The sequence below is a fragment of the Sardina pilchardus genome, chromosome 9 (genome assembly GCF_963854185.1).
Source record: "Sardina pilchardus chromosome 9, fSarPil1.1, whole genome shotgun sequence".
NCBI lineage: Eukaryota > Metazoa > Chordata > Actinopteri > Clupeiformes > Clupeidae > Sardina > Sardina pilchardus.
The window spans coordinates 20,106,867-20,128,914 of NC_085002.1; the positions used below are offsets into that span (position 1 = coordinate 20,106,867).

The following is a 22,048-nucleotide window of genomic DNA, read 5'->3' on the forward strand; positions in this document are numbered from 1 at the left end:
TGTACTCTTTTCCCTAATGTCTAGAGATACCAGCCATATCTGTATAGACGCCACACTCCTTCATTTCCAAATTCAGTGTCACAGAACTGTGAACAGAAGTTCATTTGTGCTGCCCCTGTGCAGGAAGTAGTGGAAGAGCAAAAAAAATTCCATTCACATAAGTATGCACCCTTTGTTATGACGCTTGCAATATAGCTCTGTTGCATCCTACTTCTAAGTTAGGCTACTGGAGATGCTTCTACAACTAGATTGGAGTCCACCTGTGCCTAATTCATTTGACAGAGGCACGCCTTTCTTTAGGCTATAAGGTTTCATTGTTAATTAATGGTGTGTGTCAGAAAACTTGAGAACCAACCATGTTTGCTAGCAGGTTTTCTTAAAACGAACACAGTGTTTTTCCATTTCTACTGCACAAAAGGTGTGATCAATGGGCATAGTTCAAATGACTCTTAGCGCCTTCCTGCCACATTGGATTTTCCAAAATTCCAATCCCCAATGGAGGAAAAATGACTTTGTTGACAAAGTTGAGTCAGATTTTTTTGCTCAGAGACTCATGCGGAAGTCTTGTGCCCCTAGTCTGGCTGTCACCATACTAAACTCAATCTCTTAAGATTGAACATGTATCCAATGATCCAGTGCATCTTTTGGATAAGCTACTAGTTTGTGATTGGAGCCAAAGGTTCTGGCAGGGGAGACAGAGGAGATAGATGTGCAGGTTTACAGCCTGAGCTGCCAGACAGAATCCAAATTCGCCGGCAGGTCAGGCAGGGTTCACTCAGCCTAGTGCCCTATGGACGATCCGGGTGCACCTTTTGGATCAGCTAGCAGTTCAGGGTTTACCCTGCCTGGGTCGGGATGTAACTCGACAAATAATCAATTAAGCCTACTTCTGTGCAATAAAGAAGTCTGCGTGAACATACATGGTCTTGACGTGTCCATAATAAATTGACATGCAATTTAACCTTATTTTTGCGATTAGTTGAAGACCATGGAGCCATTGCACCAGATCTACTTTCATATCAATTTGGAAGAGTGCAGCCTAAGCAGCTGTTAACTTGTGGAGGTGGAGAGATATAGCCTCGCTTCAGTAGGTCTACTTGTCATTGGCTCCTGAAGAGTGTGTTGCTAGGATATAGAGTTTAAATTATGATAAACAAGTGTACTGTCAAAACAAGAACAATATCAGCTGGGTTTGAACCTGCCACACAAAACATCCACACATGGTCGGCTGACACGCTATCAGGAGCACCATCTCAGACTTCTCAATACAGCAGATTATAACAATGTCAGCTGGCTGCTGGCTAGCCTACAGCATTTAAATGTAGACAATGTAATACCCATAGCCTACAGCGAGGCCATTCGTTTTCGGCACGTAACCTATTCATAGGTTTCATCAGGTCCCTTTGTATTAATCAAGTGCACCATGCAGTCTGCATTTATATAGTCACCAAGATTAATCATAAAGGGATTTGCCAATGGAACAAATGGCACGTAGTTCCAGACTCCATTAAGTCAAACATAAACTGTTCTCTTAATAAGCAATAAGAGAAGATAAATATATATATTTTAAAATGTGATATGTACTATTATATACCCATTGTGTGTGATGCCAATGAAACACTCTTTCGGACACAGGATGAATAATAAATATAGCTGCAAGCAGCAATGTGGGGGCCAAGCAGGCAGGACAAAAAGGCCAGAGTTGCCACGGTAACTCAATGCTGTTACGTCAGGTATGTAGTTTTAAGCAGTCACAAGAATTTTGATGTCAAACAACCCAAGATTGGCCGAGATGCGAGCTCACTTCCTGTTCGGCGGCTTCACTGCCCATTTCAATTGGCTGTTGCGGGCGAACGGTTTAAGACATTGTTGCGAAAATGAAGGCCTATATTAGACTCGGGCTGAAGATCATCTGTGTGAAGTTTCGTGCAGATCGGATACATTTTTTGACCTGTGGAAATGTTTAAGGGGTTTTGATTAAATCCAATATGGCGGCCGAATCAAATATGATGATGTCACAAATTGAGCTGGGTCAGCCTAAGGACCTCCAACAGTATAAGCCGGCACCAGTAGCAAGTTTAAATTCCAAACACATCAACAGGTACAGGCCAAAATGCCTTTTTGCTAATTGCAGCGCCCCCTAGAGGTCAAAGGTCACCAATTTTCTTGAGCCTCCCCCTGATGGGGTCCTGAGTATATATACTAAGTTTGGTTTTGATGCGTGCAAGGGTTGCTGAGATATGAGCCCACTTCCTGTTTGGCGGCTTCGCCGCGAGTTTCGATTGGCTGTTATGGGCCAACGGTAAAAGTTCCGAAGACGAAAAGCACGAGCTGAATTAGTCTTGGTCTGAAGATGCTCTGTGTCAAATTTGGTGAAAATCAGAGAAAAATTGTGACCTCCAATACATTTTAAGTGTTTTTGATAAAATCCAAAATGGCGGAAAATCCATCATGGCGGAAAATGACGTCACAGGGTGCGTTGAACTCGGGCTGGTCCAAGGATTCCAAAGATACCTGGTTTTTGAAAATTGGCCCAAGGGTTCAAAAGTTACGTGCATGAACGCACGTCCAACTTTGACCTGTTGGTGGCGCTAGAGAGTTCGAGGTGCCGACATGGAATTTGGTGATATGAATAATGGGACTGTCCCAAATCAGTGTGCCAAATTTCACAACTTTCCCGTAGTCGGTTCTATGGGCTGCCATTGACTTCAATGGCAGAGGAATAACAATAAATATAGCTGCAAGCAGCAATGTGGGGGCCAAGCAGGCAGGACAAAAAGGCCAGAGTTGCCACGGTAACTCAATGCTGTTACGTCAGGTATGTAGTTCTCAACAGTCGCAAGAATTTTGATGTCAAACATCCCAAGATTGGCCGAGAAGCGAGCTCACTTCCTGTTCGGCGGCTTCACCGCCAATTTCGATTGGCTGTTGCGGGCGAACGGTTTAAGATATCCCTCCGAAAAGCAAGGCCTATATTAGACTCGGGCTGAAGATCATCTGTGTGAAGTTTCGTGCAGATCGGATACATTTTGCGACATGTGGAAATGTTTAAAGGATTTTCATTAAATCCAATATGGAGGCCGATTCAAATATGATAATGTCACAAATTGAGCTGGGTCAACCTAAGGACCTCCAACAGTATAACCAGGCACCAGTAGCAAGTTTTAATTCCAAACACATCAACAGCTACAGGCCAAAAGGCCTTTTTGCTAATTGCAGCGCCCCCTAGAGGTCAAAGGTCACCAACTTTCTTGAGCCTCCTTCTAATGGGGTCCAGAGTACATGTACTAATTTTGGTTTTGATGCGTGCAAGGGTTGCTGAAATATGATCCCACTTCCTGTTTGGCGGCTTCGCCGTGGATTTCGATTGGCTGTTATGGGCAAACGGTAAAAGTTCCGAAGATGAAAAGCACGAGCTGTATTTGTCTTGGTCAGAAGATGCTCTCTGTCAAATTTGGTGAAAATCAGAGAAAAATTGTGACCTCCAATACATTTTAAGTGTTTTTGATAAAATCCAAAATGGCGGAAAATCCATCATGGCGGAAAATGACGTCATAGGGTGCGTTGAACTCGGGCTGGCCCAAGGATTACAAAGATACCTGTTTTTTGAAAAATGGCCCAAGGGTTCAAAAGTTACGTGCGTGAACGCAAGTCCAACTTTGACCTGTTGGTGGCGCTAGAGGGTTTGAGCTGCCAACATGAAACTTCGTCACAAGAATATTCAGACTGACCCTAATCAGTGTGCAAAATTTCACAACTTTTCCGTAGTCGGTTCTATGGGCTGCCATTGGTTTCAATGCACAGAGGAATAATAATAGTTTATAATAAGAAAACTAACAAACACAATGGGGTCCTCGCAGCTTCGCTGCTTGGCCCCCAATAATAGTTTATAATAATAATAAGAAAACTAACAAACACAATGGGGTCCTCGCAGCTTCGCTGCTTGGCCCCCAATTAGACTTTGGAGTTGACCTAGCTCCGGACTCCTACAGGAAATTACCCTTTTATGGATCATGTCACTTTATCAACCGTCTCTGTTCATAATCAAATGCTTGATTTTATACAGCCATGGAAACGGACCTGATGAAACCCATAAGGCCCCATAGAGACACGGGTGCCACAACCAATTCAGTGCCACTTTCCCTAGAAGCCCCCCCACCCTCCCTCTCCATTTCCCACAATCCTCTTTTCAGAAAATACATCCATGGGTGGGTTCTTGTGGGTTAATTTCTTCTTTAGAAGAGATTAGGCTATCCCTCTTACACCCAGCAAGATAATGCAATGCAGCGTTGATGTGTTTGTGGAAAACGTTATCTAGGCCTGGCTTCTATCCCAAGTTAACATGGTAAGGTAGCATAAGTCTAAAAGGTTGAAGAAATGTTGTTGTATACAAGCTCAATAGTGTCTCATAGCGTGTCAGGCTCTGAATCTCCTTTGTCAACAGTGCGCGGGTTCATATCTAGGGACAATTGGGGTATTTGTTTTATTTTTTTTATTTTTGCCAAGGCTTGTGGTGTTTTCCACAGTCAAACAAATGATTGAATTATGAAAAATTTCCGGATCCCACCTCGACTCTCTCTCCCACTCGCTTCCTGTCATTCTCTCTACTGTCCTGTCCAATTAAAGGCATAAAAAGCCCCAAAAAATTATCTTTTAAAAAAAAAACAAAGCATCGTAATCGCAGGTATCTTTGGCTGACAGGTTAAAAACTGCACAAAATTTAGGATCACTCTCTGAATACATGCCAAGTCTTGTGGAATTCCATTCATGGCCATCAGCTACACACATGCACACATGCATGCACACACACACACACACACACACACACACACACACACACACACACACACACACACACACACACACACACACACACACACGCACACACATGCACACACACAGACACATACACACACGCGCGCCCCCACGCGCGTGCACACACACACACACACACACACACACACAAAAAAAAAACACACACATGCAGGCACACACACACACACACATACAAATAAACACACATAAGCACACAAAAACAAACACACACTCTGTACACACTCATTTACATGCACAAAAGTACTGTAGGAGATGGAGACAAATTGACAAGCGTGATTCATTTTTGTGGAGAGAATGTGCTGGACTGGGCGGCGGAAATTTCGGGTCGGGTTAGGCCTAATAGAGGCATTGTTGTCGGGTTGGGTTGGATGGGACCTCCAAAATGGGTTGGCCGTGCGTGGTGGTTTATATGAAAAAAGAAAAAAAAAAAACAACAGCAACGACCTGCGCATCACTACAATGAAGTGTCCATTTACAGTAACTTGGGAATTGTATTCTTTGTTTTTAATGATAGTTATTTTTATTGTAGCCTAATGAAACTTCAAAGATGTGAAGTTATTCGGTGGCCCCTTTGATAGGCCTAAGGATTTTGTGAAGGTAGGCTATTTCATTGTTGAGAAGCCCAGCCTTGTGAAGAGATAAAGCAATTAAACTGCAATTACATAGCATTCAAAATATTTCTACTTTCTTTGTCTTGAGTCAGTCTATATTTAGGTAGCATGGCCATGACTGAAAGAGAAAGTTTGTTTTAATCCATTTCAGTCTGACATGACATTGAACAATTGACTTAATTTGGCAATTTAACTCTACTGTGATTTTATGTGGTAGCCTAGTTTTGACCATAGACAGACAAAGATGACTGGGACCAAATGGTCATTTTATCACTGTGGGACCAAATGGTCATTTTATCAAAAACGCAAAGGACTCCATTACCCATCAACCTATGCGGCAAGAGAGACGTTCACCAAGAGAACTCTGGGAAAGAGAAGTGTGAACCATTTTCTCTCTTAGCTTGTAGGCTATCATATCGTTAGCTTTTGGAACAAGCATTTACATGCAAACGCTCAAGCCTAGACGTGGCTTTTTGCAGGGCTTCAAGTTGCGTCTGTCGGCGAAGCATTACAGAATTTGCATATAATAATTCGAAATAAGGGTAAGCCATAAAATACTGAATCGTATGATTAATTTGCAAATTGAGAAAGGTAATCCGAACGCGCTTGTGGTTACAACAGGACGTCTCCATCTTGACTGCCTGGGCCCTGCGCGCGACGTTAACGTTGTATTATGTTAGCTTGTTAAGTTAACTGGCGACCAGACAAGCTTAGTCGTTAAACATGTCCTTCAATATGGATTTAATAGACGTGTAACAGTAATAGATTAAGTGTAATGACAGATTTCAAACCTTGTCGTTTAACGCGCTAACGTGGACAAACATCGGTAATGTGATCTCTGATGATTGACGTTAACGTTACTGTTTGAGGCAGCAAGCTAACGTTAACATTCGTAGCAGACAGCTGTAACGTTACCTTTATATAGCGCTAACATTAACTTTGTTGGTGCTTTGGGTAGTTATTGTGAGATTGATCTCCCTAAATGTCACTTAAACAGAGAATTCAGAAAGAGCCGAGCAAAATCCTGTGCCAATGCAGTAGTCGCTGTTAACGTCGTCATAGTGTAAACGTAACGCTAGGCCATTGCAATCCCAATGGTAATGTTATTTCTCTGCTGGTCAGACAGGTTAATACCATTATGATACAAATTATGTTCATAGAGACCGGCCTCTACAGATATCTGAAGTTTGATGTAACGGAATAGTTTGGATCAAGTTTAGTTTAGTGTGGCCTACTGCTCATCTTAGAGGCCTTAGCATGGAATTTAACTTCTCAGTCTAGCTGTTACTGTAATAATTATTGAAGCTGTCAAATGGCAAGGAAATTAGCATGATAACGTATGCAGGCCTAGTGTTACAGTAACTACCACGGTGCTTTTGAGAGTGCTTGTGCTACTTGAAGGTGGTGGTGAACCAGGAAATGTGACTTCTAATCTATTTAGGTAGTGTCAAAGCCATCGATATCTCAAAGTTATTTATGAGATATCGATGGCTTTGGGTAGTGTTAGCTAAAAATGTAGCTGCGGGTTTGGCTAGAAAATGAAAATTGTAAAAAAAATGTCATTCAGCAAAATATGACCTAGCAGCTAAAGGTACTCTTGGAAATTGGACAAGCCTTAATGTTTAACTTTTGTGTATTGTGCATGCTTGCCAAAGTTGATTAGGTCAGTTTTTGGTTTCAGTTTTACAGTTTTTTAACAGCTTCTCTTCCTCTTTCACCTTCAGTTTTCATTAATTGCCTGACATTTGCAAGGAATGGGAGGAGATAAACGGTGAGTGCTAGTCAACATTGTCTCCAGTGCCTCCTATGCCTTTTCATAACTTTTCATTCTTTCAGTTTCATGGAATAAAATCATGTCAATATAATATCTTTCAGGGTGAGTCGCTCTGAACGCAGTGGGCGATATGGCTCAGAGCAGTCCCGGGACGAAGGTAGCTGGAGGGATCGACGAGACCGCGATCAGGACAGGGGCTATGACTCTCATCGCTGGGGCGATGATCGTCGCAGCGATCGTCACGGAGATGGAGAAAGGTGGTGGGGTCGGGACAGTCCTGAGGTTGGTGCTCTGTCACTCTCGTTGAAATTTGTTGATATTTAATCATTTTTACCGAAGGTCTCCTCTGCAGTTGATTGTTATTCCTCATTTTTATATGTCACTTTGGATAAAAAAAAGTCTGAATGTAAATAAATGTAAATGTGTAGGATTTCCTGAATACTCTTTTCTTTGCAGAGGGGGAGAAAAAGGCGTAACAGCGATGGCTCAGATGATGGCCATCATTCGGATGGAGATTACTGTGAGCAGGACTACAGGGGCGAGCCTGGCGAAGAGAAGGAGAGCAAAACCATCATGCTGCGGGGCCTGTCACTCAACGTAACTGAGCAAGATGTAAGGGTCCTCATCCGCTAACAGTCACTTAGATTGTCAACATAGTGTTGCCTTCCTAGATCATCTTCAGACAAGAATAGAGTTCATTCTAGCTTAGGACATTTGGGCGCTGGGTTTGTGTTGTTTCACTTAAGTGTAGTTATTTTAATTAGTAAACATGTCTTCTTCTTGGTTGGTGTTAGATTCGGTCCGCCCTTGAGCAGCTTGAGGGACCCCAGCCCATGGACATCCGCCTGATGAAGAAGAGAACAGGTGAGGCTTTGGCGCTGCGAGGTTCCCTTCTCTCCCAAATCCTGTGTCCACTGGGCCATTCTGCTTCCATTCCCAATCCGTTTTGCCATAGCAAAAAAGATGTCAGGACCACCTTGTAGAAATTAAGTTCATTCTCTAAGGGAAACACGTGACTTTGTAAACATGGTCTTCCATTAATGGTTCTGCCAAAGGTAAGTTTCTTGTGTGTAGTCCGATGCAAGCAGACCCATTATAAGAGGAGGATGCTCTTTTTTAAAATGTTTTTTTTTTTTTAATAAATGACATCAAAGTAGTCACATTTATTGAGTTAAGTGTGTTAGAGGGAATTGCTCATTTAGCCAGTTGTCAGTTTAACTTTTGTTTTTTTATTAAATACATCAGAAATGTATTACATTAGTAATAATAATAAAAAAAATGACTTTCTGTCCTTTGAATTGCTGTGCCTTAGAAATACTTCATCAATAAATAGCAAAATAAGCATGTACAGCTGTGTGCTTGCGTTGAACTGACCTTTTTGATTTCCTTTATAGACGACATGAAGTTGGGCAGTGTACAGTTTTTTTTTTTTTTTTTCTTTTCTCTTTTTCCTAATGGAAAACCAAGACTTTGTTGCTATGGCAAACGATTGATCCGCTACTCCTCCACCGTTTTGGCCTGTATCAGGCTTGGAGGGGTTTTACGAAGCAGTTTGTGACAGTTTGAATGTTATGCCAATGAGCTATTGAACTAACACGCCTCCCGTCTATATCTGAATGCCTTCTCTAGGTATAAGCCGAGGTTTCGCCTTCGTGGAGTTTTATCACTTGCAAGATGCTACCAGATGGATGGAGACCAATCAGGTTGCTTCCTAATCACCAAGTCTAGTGTTATACCTTGGGGATCAAAAATGCAACTATCAAAAAAAAAAAAAAAAGTCAAGAAAGGGAAAAAAAGTGAATAAAAGACTGAAACCCCATGAAAGAATGGACTGTGTTAGGATTTTTGGAAGTTTCTTGGGAAGTCTTTTTCTCTGAAGTGTTAGTGGATAAGTTGCTAGCTAACCAAAATCTTTCAGAAACGCATGATGACAAGATTTGTCTGGGGAATTTGTTAAATGAAGACTCATTACTATTAGTAATGTCTCTTGTCATGGCTTTCAAGATCATTATCAGAACTATACTAAGGGTTAGACTACTTGAAAAGCCTCTCTCAATAGTGTGCATCTATCAAAATGCACAATTTTGAAAATGTCCCCACTCTACGAAATCTGTTTCTTATGGTCTCATGTTAAGCTTTGGGTCACTCAAAAAGACTTTTGCAAGATCATTTTGTTAATAGCATTCTCTGTATGCATTCATAGCTTGTGCTTATATAGACCTGACGGGGTTGTGTGAAAGCTCCCGGGAAAGTGAGAGTCTAGGACGAACCCTTCTTTTGTACACTCTGTTCCGGCTCCTCCCGGACACTCGGGTCCCAAACACCGTCAACACATGCACCCCATGCACACAGACATACACACACACACCTACACACACAGTTCAGCCAGCAAGGGGGTCCCTCACCCCCCAACCCTGCCTTGCCTGCCTAGTAGTGGCTGTTCTTGGGCTGAGAGTTGGAAGGCACATGACAAGAATCCTGAATGACCATGGCCTCTGACTTCCCTCCACAGAAGCTGCTGATCATCCAGGGGAAGAGCGTGGCCATGCAGTACAGCAACCCCCGCCACAAGTTTGAGGATTGGCTCTGCAACTCAGTAAGTGGAAACTACTGCCAAGTCGGCTACATGCACCCCGCCCCCCCACACCCCAGTCACTCACACACACACACAACCACAGATGAAGAAAGCAGCTAGCTTACAAGTGTGTAGTCTGTACCTACAAAAAGTGTGTTTTCAAAATGCAGTAGGCTACCATGTCCTGAATCTGATCAGACATGCAGTTATGTGGGTGTGACCTGTCAGAATGTGGTTAATCAGGTTGCTAAACAACCCGAGCGAAAAGGCAGTGTTAAATTTACACTACAAATGTATAGTGATGAGGGTATGATGTGTCTTTGTATTGGTATTGAAAACATCAGTGCCATCAGTGCTGGTTAGCTAAAATCCAGTTATTTGCCGTTAAAAAAAACAACAACAAACAACTTGCCAAGTCCAAATGTTCCAGAAATCCCCAATGCTATTTACAGTAAATAGTATTGCAGGTCATGCTCAGGTGAGGTTGTATTCCAGAACTATATATACTGTTGTCGTAGCCAGGTGTTAGTGCTTTGGTAGAAGTAGGGGTTTGTGGAGAAAAGGGTGGGCAAGCTTACTCTTGAGAGGTCTGGTATGAGGCAGGGTTGAACCTGCAGTTCCAGTAGCCCTTTCCCAGGTAACCTTGCCCACCCCTATGTTGAACCTAAGGTAAGTACTGTGTTCCTGAGAGAAGACGTTAGCCAGTAGCTGCTGTTTTCAATTAAAAAAACGCTCTGACCGGTTACTTGCAGTGCGGCCTGTACAATTTCCGGAGAAGGCTGAAGTGCTTCAGGTGTGGCGCTGCCAAAGCAGGTAAGTAGAGTCCAACTTGGAGGCCACACCCATCGCTATGTCCTCCCCCTCCACTACTGTCAAGTCAGTCTCAGCCATGCCCTGGTGTCATTTCCCCATATTTCTCTGTTATCAGGGCCTTGATCTTTATTGACACAAATGTTAACCACCCTCTGAAAAGGGGACTACTCTAAAACACTTAGCATCCACTGCTAATGCTTAGGCTAACTACCATTTATTCAGTAGGCAGCCAGCTGATGGTGCCTCAGCCATTACTTAGCGTTAGCGGCACTCTACTGGACTGAGGCCCCCATGTCCTCTGGTTTGACAGAGCAGCGTTCAAAAGCTGCGGTGAGGTTGAGGTGTCTTGTCTCTGTTTGCGTCCGCAGATGCCGACACCCCGAGTACCACTGGCACCACGGATACGCAGCCCAGTGGGGATTACTATGGCGACAGTAAGCAATCTTGCTGCCTTTTCTCTATACATACATTTGTTTGTTTGTTTGTTTGTGTTGATTGCGTTTAAGCTGCAGTCAGGGGTTGTGTAGGAAGTCGCTTTTGTTTGTGTTGATGTTCATATTTAAATTTATTAGCAGACTCTTGATATGTGAAAAATGAATGACATTACATTTTATCCAAGGACCAAACGTAACACACCTCACCTCACCTCACACTCACCCCTACCTTCAATATTCTCAGAGAAATTCCACGCGTTGTTTCGTTTTTGTTTGGGCCGCAGGCAGTCCCGACTTTGTCTCCAGTTTTGTGTGTTGACAGGACTTTCACTCTCTGAAGCCGGACCTTGACAGCTCTGATAATCATACTCAAACAGTGTGGCTAATATTTGCATAACTGTCGTGGAGAGGAAGTGTTCAGTAAAATGTAGTGTTCACAAGCATCCTTACTGCTTTGAGAAAAGGACCTTTTTCAAGTTGAGTGCTAAATTTGTGTGTGTGTTTGTGTGTGTGTAACAGCAATCATCCTGAGGAACATCGGTTCTTTGTCCACGGTGGAGGGCATCATGACCGCTCTGTCGCCCTATGCCAACCTGTCGGCAGGAAACATCCGGCTCATCAAGGACAAGCAGACGGGCCAGAACCGTGGCTTTGCTTTCGTCCAGCTCTCTTCACCTCTGGTACATCCCCCATTCCAACCTTGCACCATTGACATTTGAATAATTTCTTTTTTGCATTGCTCCACTCATGTTTTGGAGCTGTCTTTCCAGTCACACCACTTGAATTTTTGGAGCCATAAAAAGGCCCAAAATAATGCCTTCATGTAAACAACTTTCATGCAAATACATGCAAACTTTAGAGTCAACTTGTTCCTGGCGCTCAGCCGCAAAAGCTGCACAGCTGAATGAACTTGTTTACACTTGATGAACCATAATGGATTTTAACATGAGGGAACAGAGAACAGCTCCTTACTTAACCCACCTTATTCTACTCCTTACTCAACCTATCATGTTTCGCTTCGTCAGGAGGCTTCCCAGCTGCTCACAATTCTGCAGGGTTTGCAGCCGCCACTCAAGCTAGACGGCAAGACCATAGGCGTGGACTATGCAAAGAGTGCTCGCAAGTATGTGTGAATAGTTGTCTATTTTGTTTGTTTGTTTTTTTTTTAATTACTATTTTTACCCGTCTCCTGTATTTATTATTTGTGGCATGCAAATAGCTAAGCTTGGGAATTGTTTGTTTATTGTTTTTTACCTGATGACCTTTCAGGGACCTGCTGTTGCCAGATGGGAACCGTGTCAGTGCTTTCTCTGTGGCCAGCACGGCCATCGCTGCAGCCCAGTGGTCATCCAGTCAGGTGGGTCTCCCCACGCCAGTCGGTCCTCCCAAAACATCCCTTTTTTGATTTATTCTATTTTACATGCTTTTGTGTTTAACCTCTCCCCAACTATTGCCCTTTTATGTTTTCATTTACCTCCGTTTCCTGCGGTTGTTTATGTAAAGCACATTGAATTACTTTGTGGAGGTATGGAATGCGGTATATACCTTGTGGCTATCAGTAGAACAGATGCAGATAAGAGTTCACATTGTTTGTCTGTCTCTCCCCTCCAGCCTCAGCAGGTGGATATAGGCTCTGAGTACAGCTACCTGGAGGAGGGATATGTGCCTTTCACACCGGTGAGAATACCTAACCCCACAGAACATTCTCTACATATGATACATTTACATTCACCATCAAAATACAACATATGAACCGCTAATGGCCTTGCGAATTGACGGTCTGGATATTGTGATGTTGATGTGGTGTTGCTGTGTGTTTGCATGGCAGGAATACCAGGCTTATTACCAGCAAGCTGCCGGAGCAGTAGAGCTCAGCCAGGGCAACGGCATTCTGGGAGGTGGGTCCTCCTTTCATTTTGACATTGAGACACTCAGACCATGTGAACCATGCGCCAGAGCTCCAAATACGCAGCATCTAAGTGTTCTGTTGCCCCCCCCCCCCCCCCCCAGCTGCCCCCCCAGGGGTGAAAGTGGTCCCCGCATCCTCGGTGGTGATTTCGCAGACGGCTCAGGTGTATCAGCAGTCGCTGCTTGTCGGTCAGGCCAGCCAGGTGAGGCCCAGGTTGCGCAACTGCGCGTTAGCCTCTCTGGAGTCGTAAGCTCTAATGTGGTGTCTTGACTCCCAGGACGAACATCTCAATACTGACAATGGTGATTAATGACCACACGCTCTGTCTCGTGAACTTGTGAAGACTTACTGACTTTTTTTTTCTCTCTTCCTGCTTTGCGGCATGACCATGCAGTCGTTGCTCGGTGTGCCGCTGGTGGACGGTAAGCCTCAACCCGTCGTCTCTGCCAGCGCCTCCACACCTGCCGCCTCTGCTGCCATGGCAGCGGCCGCAGCCACCAACACAACTGGTGGTGATAGATCAGGTGAGTCGTCAGAGCCATGAGCCACCTGTCATATGAAGAACAAATGTGTTTGTGTGCCTATCGAGTTAATAATTGTCTCTTGTCTGTGTGCCCCCTCCCCACACGCACTCTAGCTCCCGACACATCCACCTACCAGTATGATGAGTCCTCGGGCTATTACTATGACCCTCAGAGTGGCCTTTATTATGACGCCAACTCGCAGGTACGTCCTCTTGTTGAATTTTGATATAGTATATGCTTATAGTGCAATAAATGTATACTTACTAAATCTATATAGTGTATGGAAAGTCTTTCATTGGTTAACCAATCCACAGCTTTGTCAGTGTTGTTGACGTTCATTTCCACCCTTTGCCTGCAGTACTACTACAACTCTCAGACGCAGCAGTACCTGTACTGGGACAGTGACAAGCAGGGCTACGTGCCCGCGGCGGACGGCTCTGCCCAGGCAGCGGCGTCGGCGTCTGGCACCCCTGGCAAAGAGCCCAAGGAGAAGAAGGACAAGCCCAAGAGCAAGACTGCCCAGCAGGTTAGACTGTGCTGCGCGCCCTGCGCCGCTCACGGTCGCAGACTCTTATCTGCTATTACCACAAAGCAACAACAAAAGATAGAAGGCGGGAGGTTACAGACCTGCCAACATGTACGCATTTTGCTTAGCGGGCACGCGTTTTGACCTCCTAGTGCGCTTGTACGATTCCATTCTACTCTGCTACTCATAAAATTCTTGGCAGGCAGTTGGCAGGTTTGAGATTATATCAGAGGCGTGTACATTCCACAAAGCTGTGTCACTATGACTTTTCACTGGTGGATATTGTTAAGAAATGTAACTTGTGTGAACATGCTTGTGAAGAGTGTTTGTAGTTACATGGAAATACTTAAGTACATATTCACATCTTCAGGCTGCCTTGTTATATTGCCTTGATTTTTATCTGTAAGTTGTGATTGGATCTGTGGGAAAAACTCATCACATGGTGAAATTAAATACTCTTGATTCAGCTCTGGTCCAACCTTGAGATTCTGATACCATTCTAACAAGATCCTGGATAATGTCCCCTCTCAACAATGCTAGGATGGTATCACAATCATAATTTGGTGAAACTTCACCATGTCATTGGGTTTCCCAGATCCCATCATGTTTTAAATGTTTTATTCATATGCTTAAAGATAAGGTTAAATGTAGCTTGTACTTGTTTGTCATTGGTGTACTTCTATGCCTCACTTATGGCCTGTGCACACTACACGACTTCAGCCCGATTTTGCCACGATTGTGTGACAAATTTCCATTGTCGGGTCCGAATATTCAAAGTCGGGAACGACGTACGAAGGAGGAAGCGTCTTGTAATCTGACATGTTCAACGATCCGCGATTTTGACGTTACGACCAAAAGTCTAGCATGTCAGAATTTTTTGGGAATCTCCTACGACTCCCGTGTTGACACTGACACTGTAACGACACACGACGAGAAGACTACGATACATGTAATGTGGCCACACTTGCGGCCATGACGCTGCATGATTTTGTGGTTCTCTGATCTCCTAGTCTGACATGGTCAACCGTAAAAGATAATCGTGAAAGACAAAAAAGTTGTGTAGTCTGTACAGGCCATTACAGGCTAGGTGAAGTGACCTGTGACCCCCCCCCCCCCCCAAAGTTGTCTCCTGAACTGTGTTTTTTCGATGTCAGTACAGGACTGTTGTACCCATAGCTCCAGGTGTTGTCTAGCATACTCACCTGTACAGGCCCTTACCTTCTGTTTTTAATGTCGCTGTACCTGCAGATCGCTAAGGACATGGAGCGCTGGGCCAAGAGCTTAAACAAACAGAAGGATAATTTCAGGGGCAGCTTCCTGCCCGTCAGCCACGAGGAGAGAAAGGAGGCGGCAGCGGCCGACGCCGGATTCACTCTGTTTGAAAAGAAGGTAAGATCATGGTGGGAGAGGTGCCTGAGGGAGATTGCTAGAGTTGGGATTGAGGGCCCCAGCCGTGGCGCAACTGGCTGGGGCACCTGCACCGCACGCCGGCGACCCGGGTTCGATTTCCGCCCCGAGGTCCTTTCCGGATCCCACCTCGACTTTCTCACCCATTCGCTTCCTGTCTCTCTCTACTGTCCTGTCAAAATTAAAGGCACAAAAGCCCAAAAAATATACTTAAAAAAAAAAAAAAAAGAATTGGGATTGAGTGTGTCTTACAAGTGGCAACATTTGAAACCGAACAATGACGTCAACCCCCCCATGGTAAAATGTCCAACTTCACAGCTGACATGGATTTACTCACAGATTTACTTGGTTAGGGGTTCTAACATTCTTTTCCCTGATAGTCTGTTTGAAAAGGATATTTAGACAAAATTGCATTTTAAGAGATTAAGCTAGTGAGAATTACACCACACAATATAATAATACCGTGATACAACCAGCATATCATATTCATATCTGTGAGTTTTCCGTTACTGTAAGTCAGCTAGCATGACAAACACTGTAATTCCCATAGCCTCATTTCAGTCTGTGTCATGAAGGGGTTGTGCACTTAAACAATTTATGATGTATTATTATGATCATTGAAGATGGGCTCCCCGAGGAGCCGTTCCCAGAGCAGAGTTGTGCGAGTCGAGTGTGGTTGTGAGCTTGGACTTGAGTGGGTTTTTGAGTGCTCGGTATGCTCTCTGTGCAGCAAACGGGAGCCCTGGACCGACTGGTGTGTGAGTCAGCCAGGGCCGCAGAGGAGGAAAAGCCACAACCGCAGCAGCAGCCTCCTCCCACCACATCCAAGGTCAGTATTTCCGCTCTCTCCTGGGTTGCCATTAAGAGCTCTCTGGTTTTATGTTCAGAATGCAGTAGGCATTTAAAGCCTTCTAAGAAGCTGATGAAAATCAATACGTGAGATTGGGAAAGGACTATTAAGATGTCATGCAAAGTAAATTCAAATGTTATTAATATGTTGTCTTACTCCACTTTAGACAGCACGCCTTGCCACAAGATTTGGAGCAGTTACGATTATAATCCCTTTGTCTGTCTCTGTCTGTCTGTCTCTGTACGTGTGTGTGTGTGTGTGTGTGTGTGTGTGTGTGTGTGTGTGCGCATGTAGGTTGGGCTGGTGGCGGCCTACAGTGGCGACAGTGAGCCTGAGGAGGCGGCCGAGCCAGACCGAGGCGAGGATGGCTCGGACAAGCTGACCGACTGGAAGAAGCTGGCCTGCCTGCTGTGCAGGAGGCAGTTCCCCAACAAAGAGGCGTTGCTCCGCCACCAGCAGCTCTCGGACCTCCACAAGGTACTCAATCACTTGCATTGATCCATTCCCTGGTACATCTAGATAGGGTGCCTCTCAACATCTCTCCTCGATCCTCGAGGGCCGTTCCCAGTGGTCTATAAACTAACACTGGATAAACTATCCCATTGTTGCCACCCCATCATTCTTTATCTAGATCAGTGAAGACGAGGATCGAGGAAGGAAGGGAGGGTGTATAAAAGACCAAATGAAAGTCACCCATAGTCCTACAATCAGACGATCTCCTGTGTTCATGTTTCTCACTTGATTTGCACCAGATGAGATGAAGATTCTCTTTTGAGTCTAGTTGTGTTTTAGGGCTGTAGAGCCAATCGACTCCAGTGGACAGGAGATGTTCCATTCTCTAGTTCTGATTTTTTAGCAGCTCTCAGTCTACAGATGTTTGGCAGTGCTGTGTGCTTTTTTGACCTTTATTTCACATTCGTGTGACCTCTTTCCTTTCAGCAAAATCTGGAGGTGCACAGGCGCTCAAAGCTGAGTGAAGAAGAGCTAGAGGAACTAGAGAGGAAAGAGACTGAGGTTAGTACCTTTTGCATTTTTCAGACAAAGCTTTGAGTGTGTGGTGATGGGTTTGTATGTCAAGGGTTTGGAACCAATAGGTTTTAAAATGATTGTTATTATTTGTGTCAAAAGTGATTATATAAACCTCTCCCCCCTTTTCTATAAAAAGATGAAATACAGAGACCGAGCAGCGGAGAGGAGAGAAAAATACGGTATCCCAGAGCCCCCAGTGCCCAAGAAGAGGAAGTTCACCCCACCTCAGCCTGTGGTGTAAGTTACAAAACGTGTACTTTATTAGGGCCAGAGCACCGAGGTGCGGCCGCTGAAGCAGCGGCTGCACCGTAGGTGCAAGGCCCTATTGTTTTTGCTCATGTTATTATTGCATTTGCGTTTGTGTGCAAGCAACAATGTGTCATTCCTGAATATTAATGGCTTAAAGCCATGTTGTTGAACCCTAAAGGTTTGAGTGTATTTTGGTTTCGGTTTGTTCTGCCACAGAAACTACGAGCAACCCACAAAGGATGGCCTGAACAGCGACAACATTGGCAACAAAATGCTTCAAGCCATGGGCTGGAAAGAGGGCTGTGGGCTGGGCAGAAACCGTCAGGGAATCACTTCTCCCATCGAGGTGAGGGCATGTGACACACACACACACACACCAGGCAAAGAGTGTCTTGAGCGTGTACAACAAGACCCCAATTAAATTTCACACAGCAATGGTTTTGTCAATGTGCTGCATACATACATTTGTCGAAGTGCGTGCGTGCGTGCGTGCGTGCGTGCGTGCGTGCGTGCGTGCGTGCGTGCGTGCGTGCGTGCGTGCGTGCATACATACATACACAAAACCTGGAAATCCGTTTGCATTGTGGCTCAAATGTGACATGTGTCTCCACTGCCCCCTGCAGGCCCAGATGCGGATGAAGGGGGCGGGACTAGGCACCAAAGGCAGCCACTACGGTGTGGCAGACGGCGCCTCCTACAAGGATGCGGTGCGCAAGGCCATGTTCGCCCGCTTCACTGAGATTGAATGAATGAATGAATGAATGAATGACTGAGTGACTTACCTCCTGAACCTTATTTGAACCTTGATTGTTCTTCCCATGAGCTCTCCATCCAGTCTCATGACATGCAGGACCACGCCTCGTGCTCTTTAACGGGTCCCTGAGATTACTTTGTTGTATATATGTACAGAGTGTGATTGTCCCTTAAAATGTGGAAATAATGTGGATGATTTTTTTTTTTTCTTGGCGTGGGGAGCTCCTATGTTGGCATGATTGGCATATTGTAGAGTTTGTATGATACTGATATGGTCTCCTTTTTGTACAGAGAATAAAAGAGACATAACTTTACCTTGTGCCTTGGTCTGTGTCTTTTTTGTCAGTGTATTTTTCCTTTTCAGGCCTCTAAGACTTTTGTACATCACAATATAGGCATAAATTGAACTAAAGTCTTATCGAGAAAAAGGTTCAAATTAAGTTCGAATCTGCATCGAAATAGTTTTATATCTTGTGTGCAATTGTGTTCCATAACCCCAAAATTCACGTAATTATGTTCCACTCCAGGTTTTGCACAGTTGACTGTTGGTACAGTTCTGTCTGCCCTTTATTTTGATATAGCTATTACAGATTGTCAACATTTCCTCAGTGTCACTTCAAACAACCTGTTCAAATAACCTATAGTGTCCTTGTTTTTATTTTATGGGTATTGGCATGATCAGGCTGCTTGTTTACAATTTCTCATCTCAATGGATCTAGGTCACAGGGAAATAACCTTTGCAAATATGTGTGTGAATGCTAGCTGTTCACATGTAAACAATTATGCATTTGGTATAACACGATTATGTTGTTGTGCTCCGTTTACATAAGCACGGCAATGTTTGTCCTGAACGGAGTCACGGCCGCTGCATTAACCACATCGTCACTGGCAGTAGACTACAAGGCTTGTACACTTCTGCTTTGAGTCTGCACTCTTTCACACGGAAAGTTTGTTGACGTCTCCACACTTTAAAGACGGAGAACTATTAGTCTGGTATTCACACGAAAGGTTAGTATGCTGTGACGACCATGGATCTTTAAGTCCTTTTACAAAGTCAATAGGAAATATTGTGTTTTTCGTCGTTAGGTTTTGACTGGATGCCTTTGTGTCTACATAGCAGAGATGTACTCACACTGCAGCTTGGGAAAACTCATGGGAAAGTCATGATTTTTGTCCTGCAGCAGTCCTTCAGGAATTAGCTTGCCCAGCGCTTAAGGACCCGAGTGGCAGTAGGTCTGATGGGAGCCAGCTGGACTCGGAGCTTTAGGAAAGAATTCCAGGTGAAGAAGCTTCCTCTCTTTCCAGCTACACCTGAACTCTTACTTGAACCTCGGGTGAGTGGAGAAATGCAAGGGACTGCATACTTACTACTACATTTTACCAGCTGACATGCCTTTGAATGTTTTGATACTGTTTTTTTAAGTGTTGCATTATGCTTTTAAAGTATGTTAAAAAACTAGAAAACAACATTTCTGCAAGGTTTGAATGCTCTTCTGGTCAACAACGTAAAATAGAACCTATTAACTTGTGCCGAGAGGATTGATTTGGCATGGATACAGAGGTGGATGGGATCAACAAAGATGAATCTGCGAGACTCCAGATAGTGTTTCTTTCACAGTTTCTGTCCCCCCCCCCCCACTCCTCTCCTCTCCTCTCCTCACCTCAGTAGTGCAGCTGGTCTCTCACCTCTCTCCCTCACCCCTGCACCTCTCCCCAGTGGTACATCCCTCCTTGGGTCTGGCTCCTGTACCGGCTCTCGGCGCTGGTCTACACGCTGGCCTGGTGCGTCCATTCTGGCCTGCTGTTTGCCACCCCCAAATGGCTGATCCTGTTGAGTCACCTGACCTACTGCATGCTGGGAGTGTACTACCTCATCGCGCTGGTCAACCTCATTGCCATGCTGGTTTCCGTCAGGTGCTTCTGCAGACGGGAGGTTAAAAGGAAGAGCCCAGGTATGACAAGATGGCTTTAAGATAGGTAGGCGGGTGTAAAATGTGGATGCAAAATGAGAATTTGTTAAAAAATGTAATTTCTCTACGGTCAACTGATATATATTACTCAAAGCATAACAAATAAAACCCTCTAAACACCACTTCTGGCAAAAATGAGACAATGGTGAGTGAAAGCTCTCTACTATGTGTTAATCAAATCCTTTCATCAAAACCTATACCATTATTCCTGGTCTGATATGTAGACAAAATCCATAGGAGCCTGATAGAAAATGCTCATTTGAAAGAAAAGTGGTCAGATAGATTTAGAGCATCTGCATCTGAACTCTTCAAATGAAGTCGACTGGTTTGCCTTTTGCATTCCAGACAGTTTGGACACCCCAGTGGCAGCCCCTCACGCCGACTCCTCCTGCGTCAGGGTTGAGCAGTGGACACTGCTTCACCTCACTCCTCCTCCACTGGCTCTTTCGCTCCGTCTGCAGTGGCTCCTGCAGGTCCTCGTGAGCACCTTCTCTCTGGCGGTGTCCCTCCTCTACTGGTCCATCAACTACCCCGTGTCCCGCCACCCAATCAGGCCCTTCAGCATCAACCTCCACGTGGTCAACAGCGTTCAGGTGCTCCTGGAGCTCGTCCTGTCCTCCACACCTGTGCACCTGGTTCACTACCTCTACCTGCTGGCAGCCGGGGTTCTCTACCTGCTCTTCACCCTGGTCTTCTGGTTGGGGGGCTTCACCAACATGAACGGTCAGCCGTACGTGTACCGCGTGCTGGACTTCGGAGGTCACCCGGTCCTCGCTGCCCTCTGCACGCTGGGATTCAGCCTGGTCTGCCTACCCCTGTTCCACTTTGTCCTGTGGAACGTGCACCTCCTTAGGGAGAGGCTGGCCCAGGGGCCCAGGGGCGGGAGGTTTGCCCTGAAGAGGGAGGCCTGGTGGTGGGGCAACGTGGGTGGTCTGTCCCCTTTCCCCACGTCGGCTCCAGATCCTGAGGTGCTGGTCTTTGCGAGTGGGGAAGGAGAGCCACAGCTCCTTCTCACGGCGTTGTCCCATGGCTACTGCAGCATGACCACTGAGTCACCGACTGATGGTCACAGCTCTGTAAATGCCTAACCCTGGACACAGCCCAAAGCAGGGACTGAGTGAGTGTCTATTTTACTGCCATAAAAATGTCAAGAACTTGCTTGTGCCCCTTAGCCATCACGGTCAAATCCCAATCCACAATGAGAGAGGACTTCATCTACAGTAATTGTATTACACTGCTTGTAGCACACAGAGAAGAAGTTCATTTTTATGTATATGTACTAACAGAAATGTATCGTTTTGTATTGGATAAGCATAAGGTACTGAATATATTTAAGATTTGCATGGCAGCTGAAGTCTTAAAATGGAACTAAATGTTCTAAATTAAAGAATAAAGTGAGAGAAATACTGAAAAGCAGAGGTTCATGCTTCTTCTAATGTACTTAGCTCTGGTTATTAGAGATTCACCGATTAATTGTCATCGGCCGAAGTCCGAGTATCTTATGCCAATTAACAAGCAGGCACATCAGCAGGCAGCCCGGTGTTGTTGCTGTGGGACACGGGTCACGCATGGTGCCCCTTGTGTCAGTTAAATGACCAGCAGACCCCAGCCACAACTTTTGGAAGAGTACAACATCGATCCTGGGAGAAAGTGGTAGCCTATTCAGGATTTACGCCTTATTTTTTAAAAAGCTCTATTAATTTAATTGGTCAGCTAAGAATTGTTACTTTCAACTTAAAGGGGAAAAATGCAATGTCAGCTACTTTGCAATAGTGAACCAGTTGTAGT

General features: G+C 44.8%; 2 protein-coding genes across 3 annotated transcripts; both read left to right on the forward strand.

Moving 5' to 3' along the window:
* Nucleotides 1–5,841: 5,841 nt before the first annotated feature.
* On the forward strand, nucleotides 5,842–18,604 carry rbm5 (RNA binding motif protein 5). The gene is made up of 25 exons (XM_062546234.1): nucleotides 5,842–5,989; nucleotides 7,172–7,218; nucleotides 7,323–7,503; nucleotides 7,678–7,833; nucleotides 8,016–8,085; nucleotides 8,851–8,924; nucleotides 9,734–9,817; nucleotides 10,549–10,609; nucleotides 10,978–11,043; nucleotides 11,563–11,723; nucleotides 12,069–12,166; nucleotides 12,313–12,400; nucleotides 12,655–12,720; nucleotides 12,872–12,941; nucleotides 13,054–13,154; nucleotides 13,347–13,476; nucleotides 13,590–13,678; nucleotides 13,835–14,002; nucleotides 15,251–15,391; nucleotides 16,140–16,238; nucleotides 16,554–16,736; nucleotides 17,199–17,273; nucleotides 17,425–17,525; nucleotides 17,754–17,883; nucleotides 18,161–18,604. The coding sequence occupies exons 2-25, from the start codon at nucleotides 7,202–7,204 to the stop codon at nucleotides 18,284–18,286; spliced, it is 2,535 nt and encodes an 844-aa protein (XP_062402218.1). The 5' UTR covers nucleotides 5,842–5,989; nucleotides 7,172–7,201; the 3' UTR covers nucleotides 18,287–18,604.
* A 612-nt stretch (nucleotides 18,605–19,216) lies between these two features.
* LOC134092314 (protein rolling stone) lies at nucleotides 19,217–21,573 on the forward strand. Of its 2 annotated transcripts, XM_062545116.1 has the most exons (4): nucleotides 19,217–19,298; nucleotides 19,411–19,624; nucleotides 20,008–20,242; nucleotides 20,606–21,573. In XM_062545116.1, exons 2-4 carry the CDS (start codon nucleotides 19,529–19,531, stop codon nucleotides 21,346–21,348), a joined length of 1,074 nt encoding a protein of 357 aa, XP_062401100.1. In that variant the 5' UTR covers nucleotides 19,217–19,298; nucleotides 19,411–19,528; the 3' UTR covers nucleotides 21,349–21,573. The 2 variants fall into 2 exon arrangements, 1 of the variants encoding a protein (XP_062401100.1); XR_009940198.1 differs by lacking the exon at nucleotides 20,008–20,242 and having other exon boundaries at nucleotides 19,267–19,298; nucleotides 19,472–19,570; nucleotides 20,606–20,683.
* Nucleotides 21,574–22,048: the final 475 nt, after the last annotated feature.

Bases quoted from the DNA above. Each gene is read 5' to 3' on its own strand.
- rbm5 (XM_062546234.1), top strand. The intron at 13,155-13,346 runs GTGAGGCCCAGG...ATGACCATGCAG, and splicing joins TTGTCGGTCAGGCCAGCCAG to TCGTTGCTCGGTGTGCCGCT. The intron at 14,003-15,250 runs GTTAGACTGTGC...CTGTACCTGCAG, and splicing joins AGAGCAAGACTGCCCAGCAG to ATCGCTAAGGACATGGAGCG.
- LOC134092314 (XM_062545116.1), top strand. From the start codon at position 19,529: ATGGGAGCCAGCTGGACTCGGAGCTTTAGGAAAGAATTCCAGGTGAAG. The intron at 19,625-20,007 runs GTGAGTGGAGAA...ACCTCTCCCCAG, and splicing joins AACTCTTACTTGAACCTCGG to TGGTACATCCCTCCTTGGGT. The intron at 20,243-20,605 runs GTATGACAAGAT...TTTGCATTCCAG, and splicing joins GGTTAAAAGGAAGAGCCCAG to ACAGTTTGGACACCCCAGTG.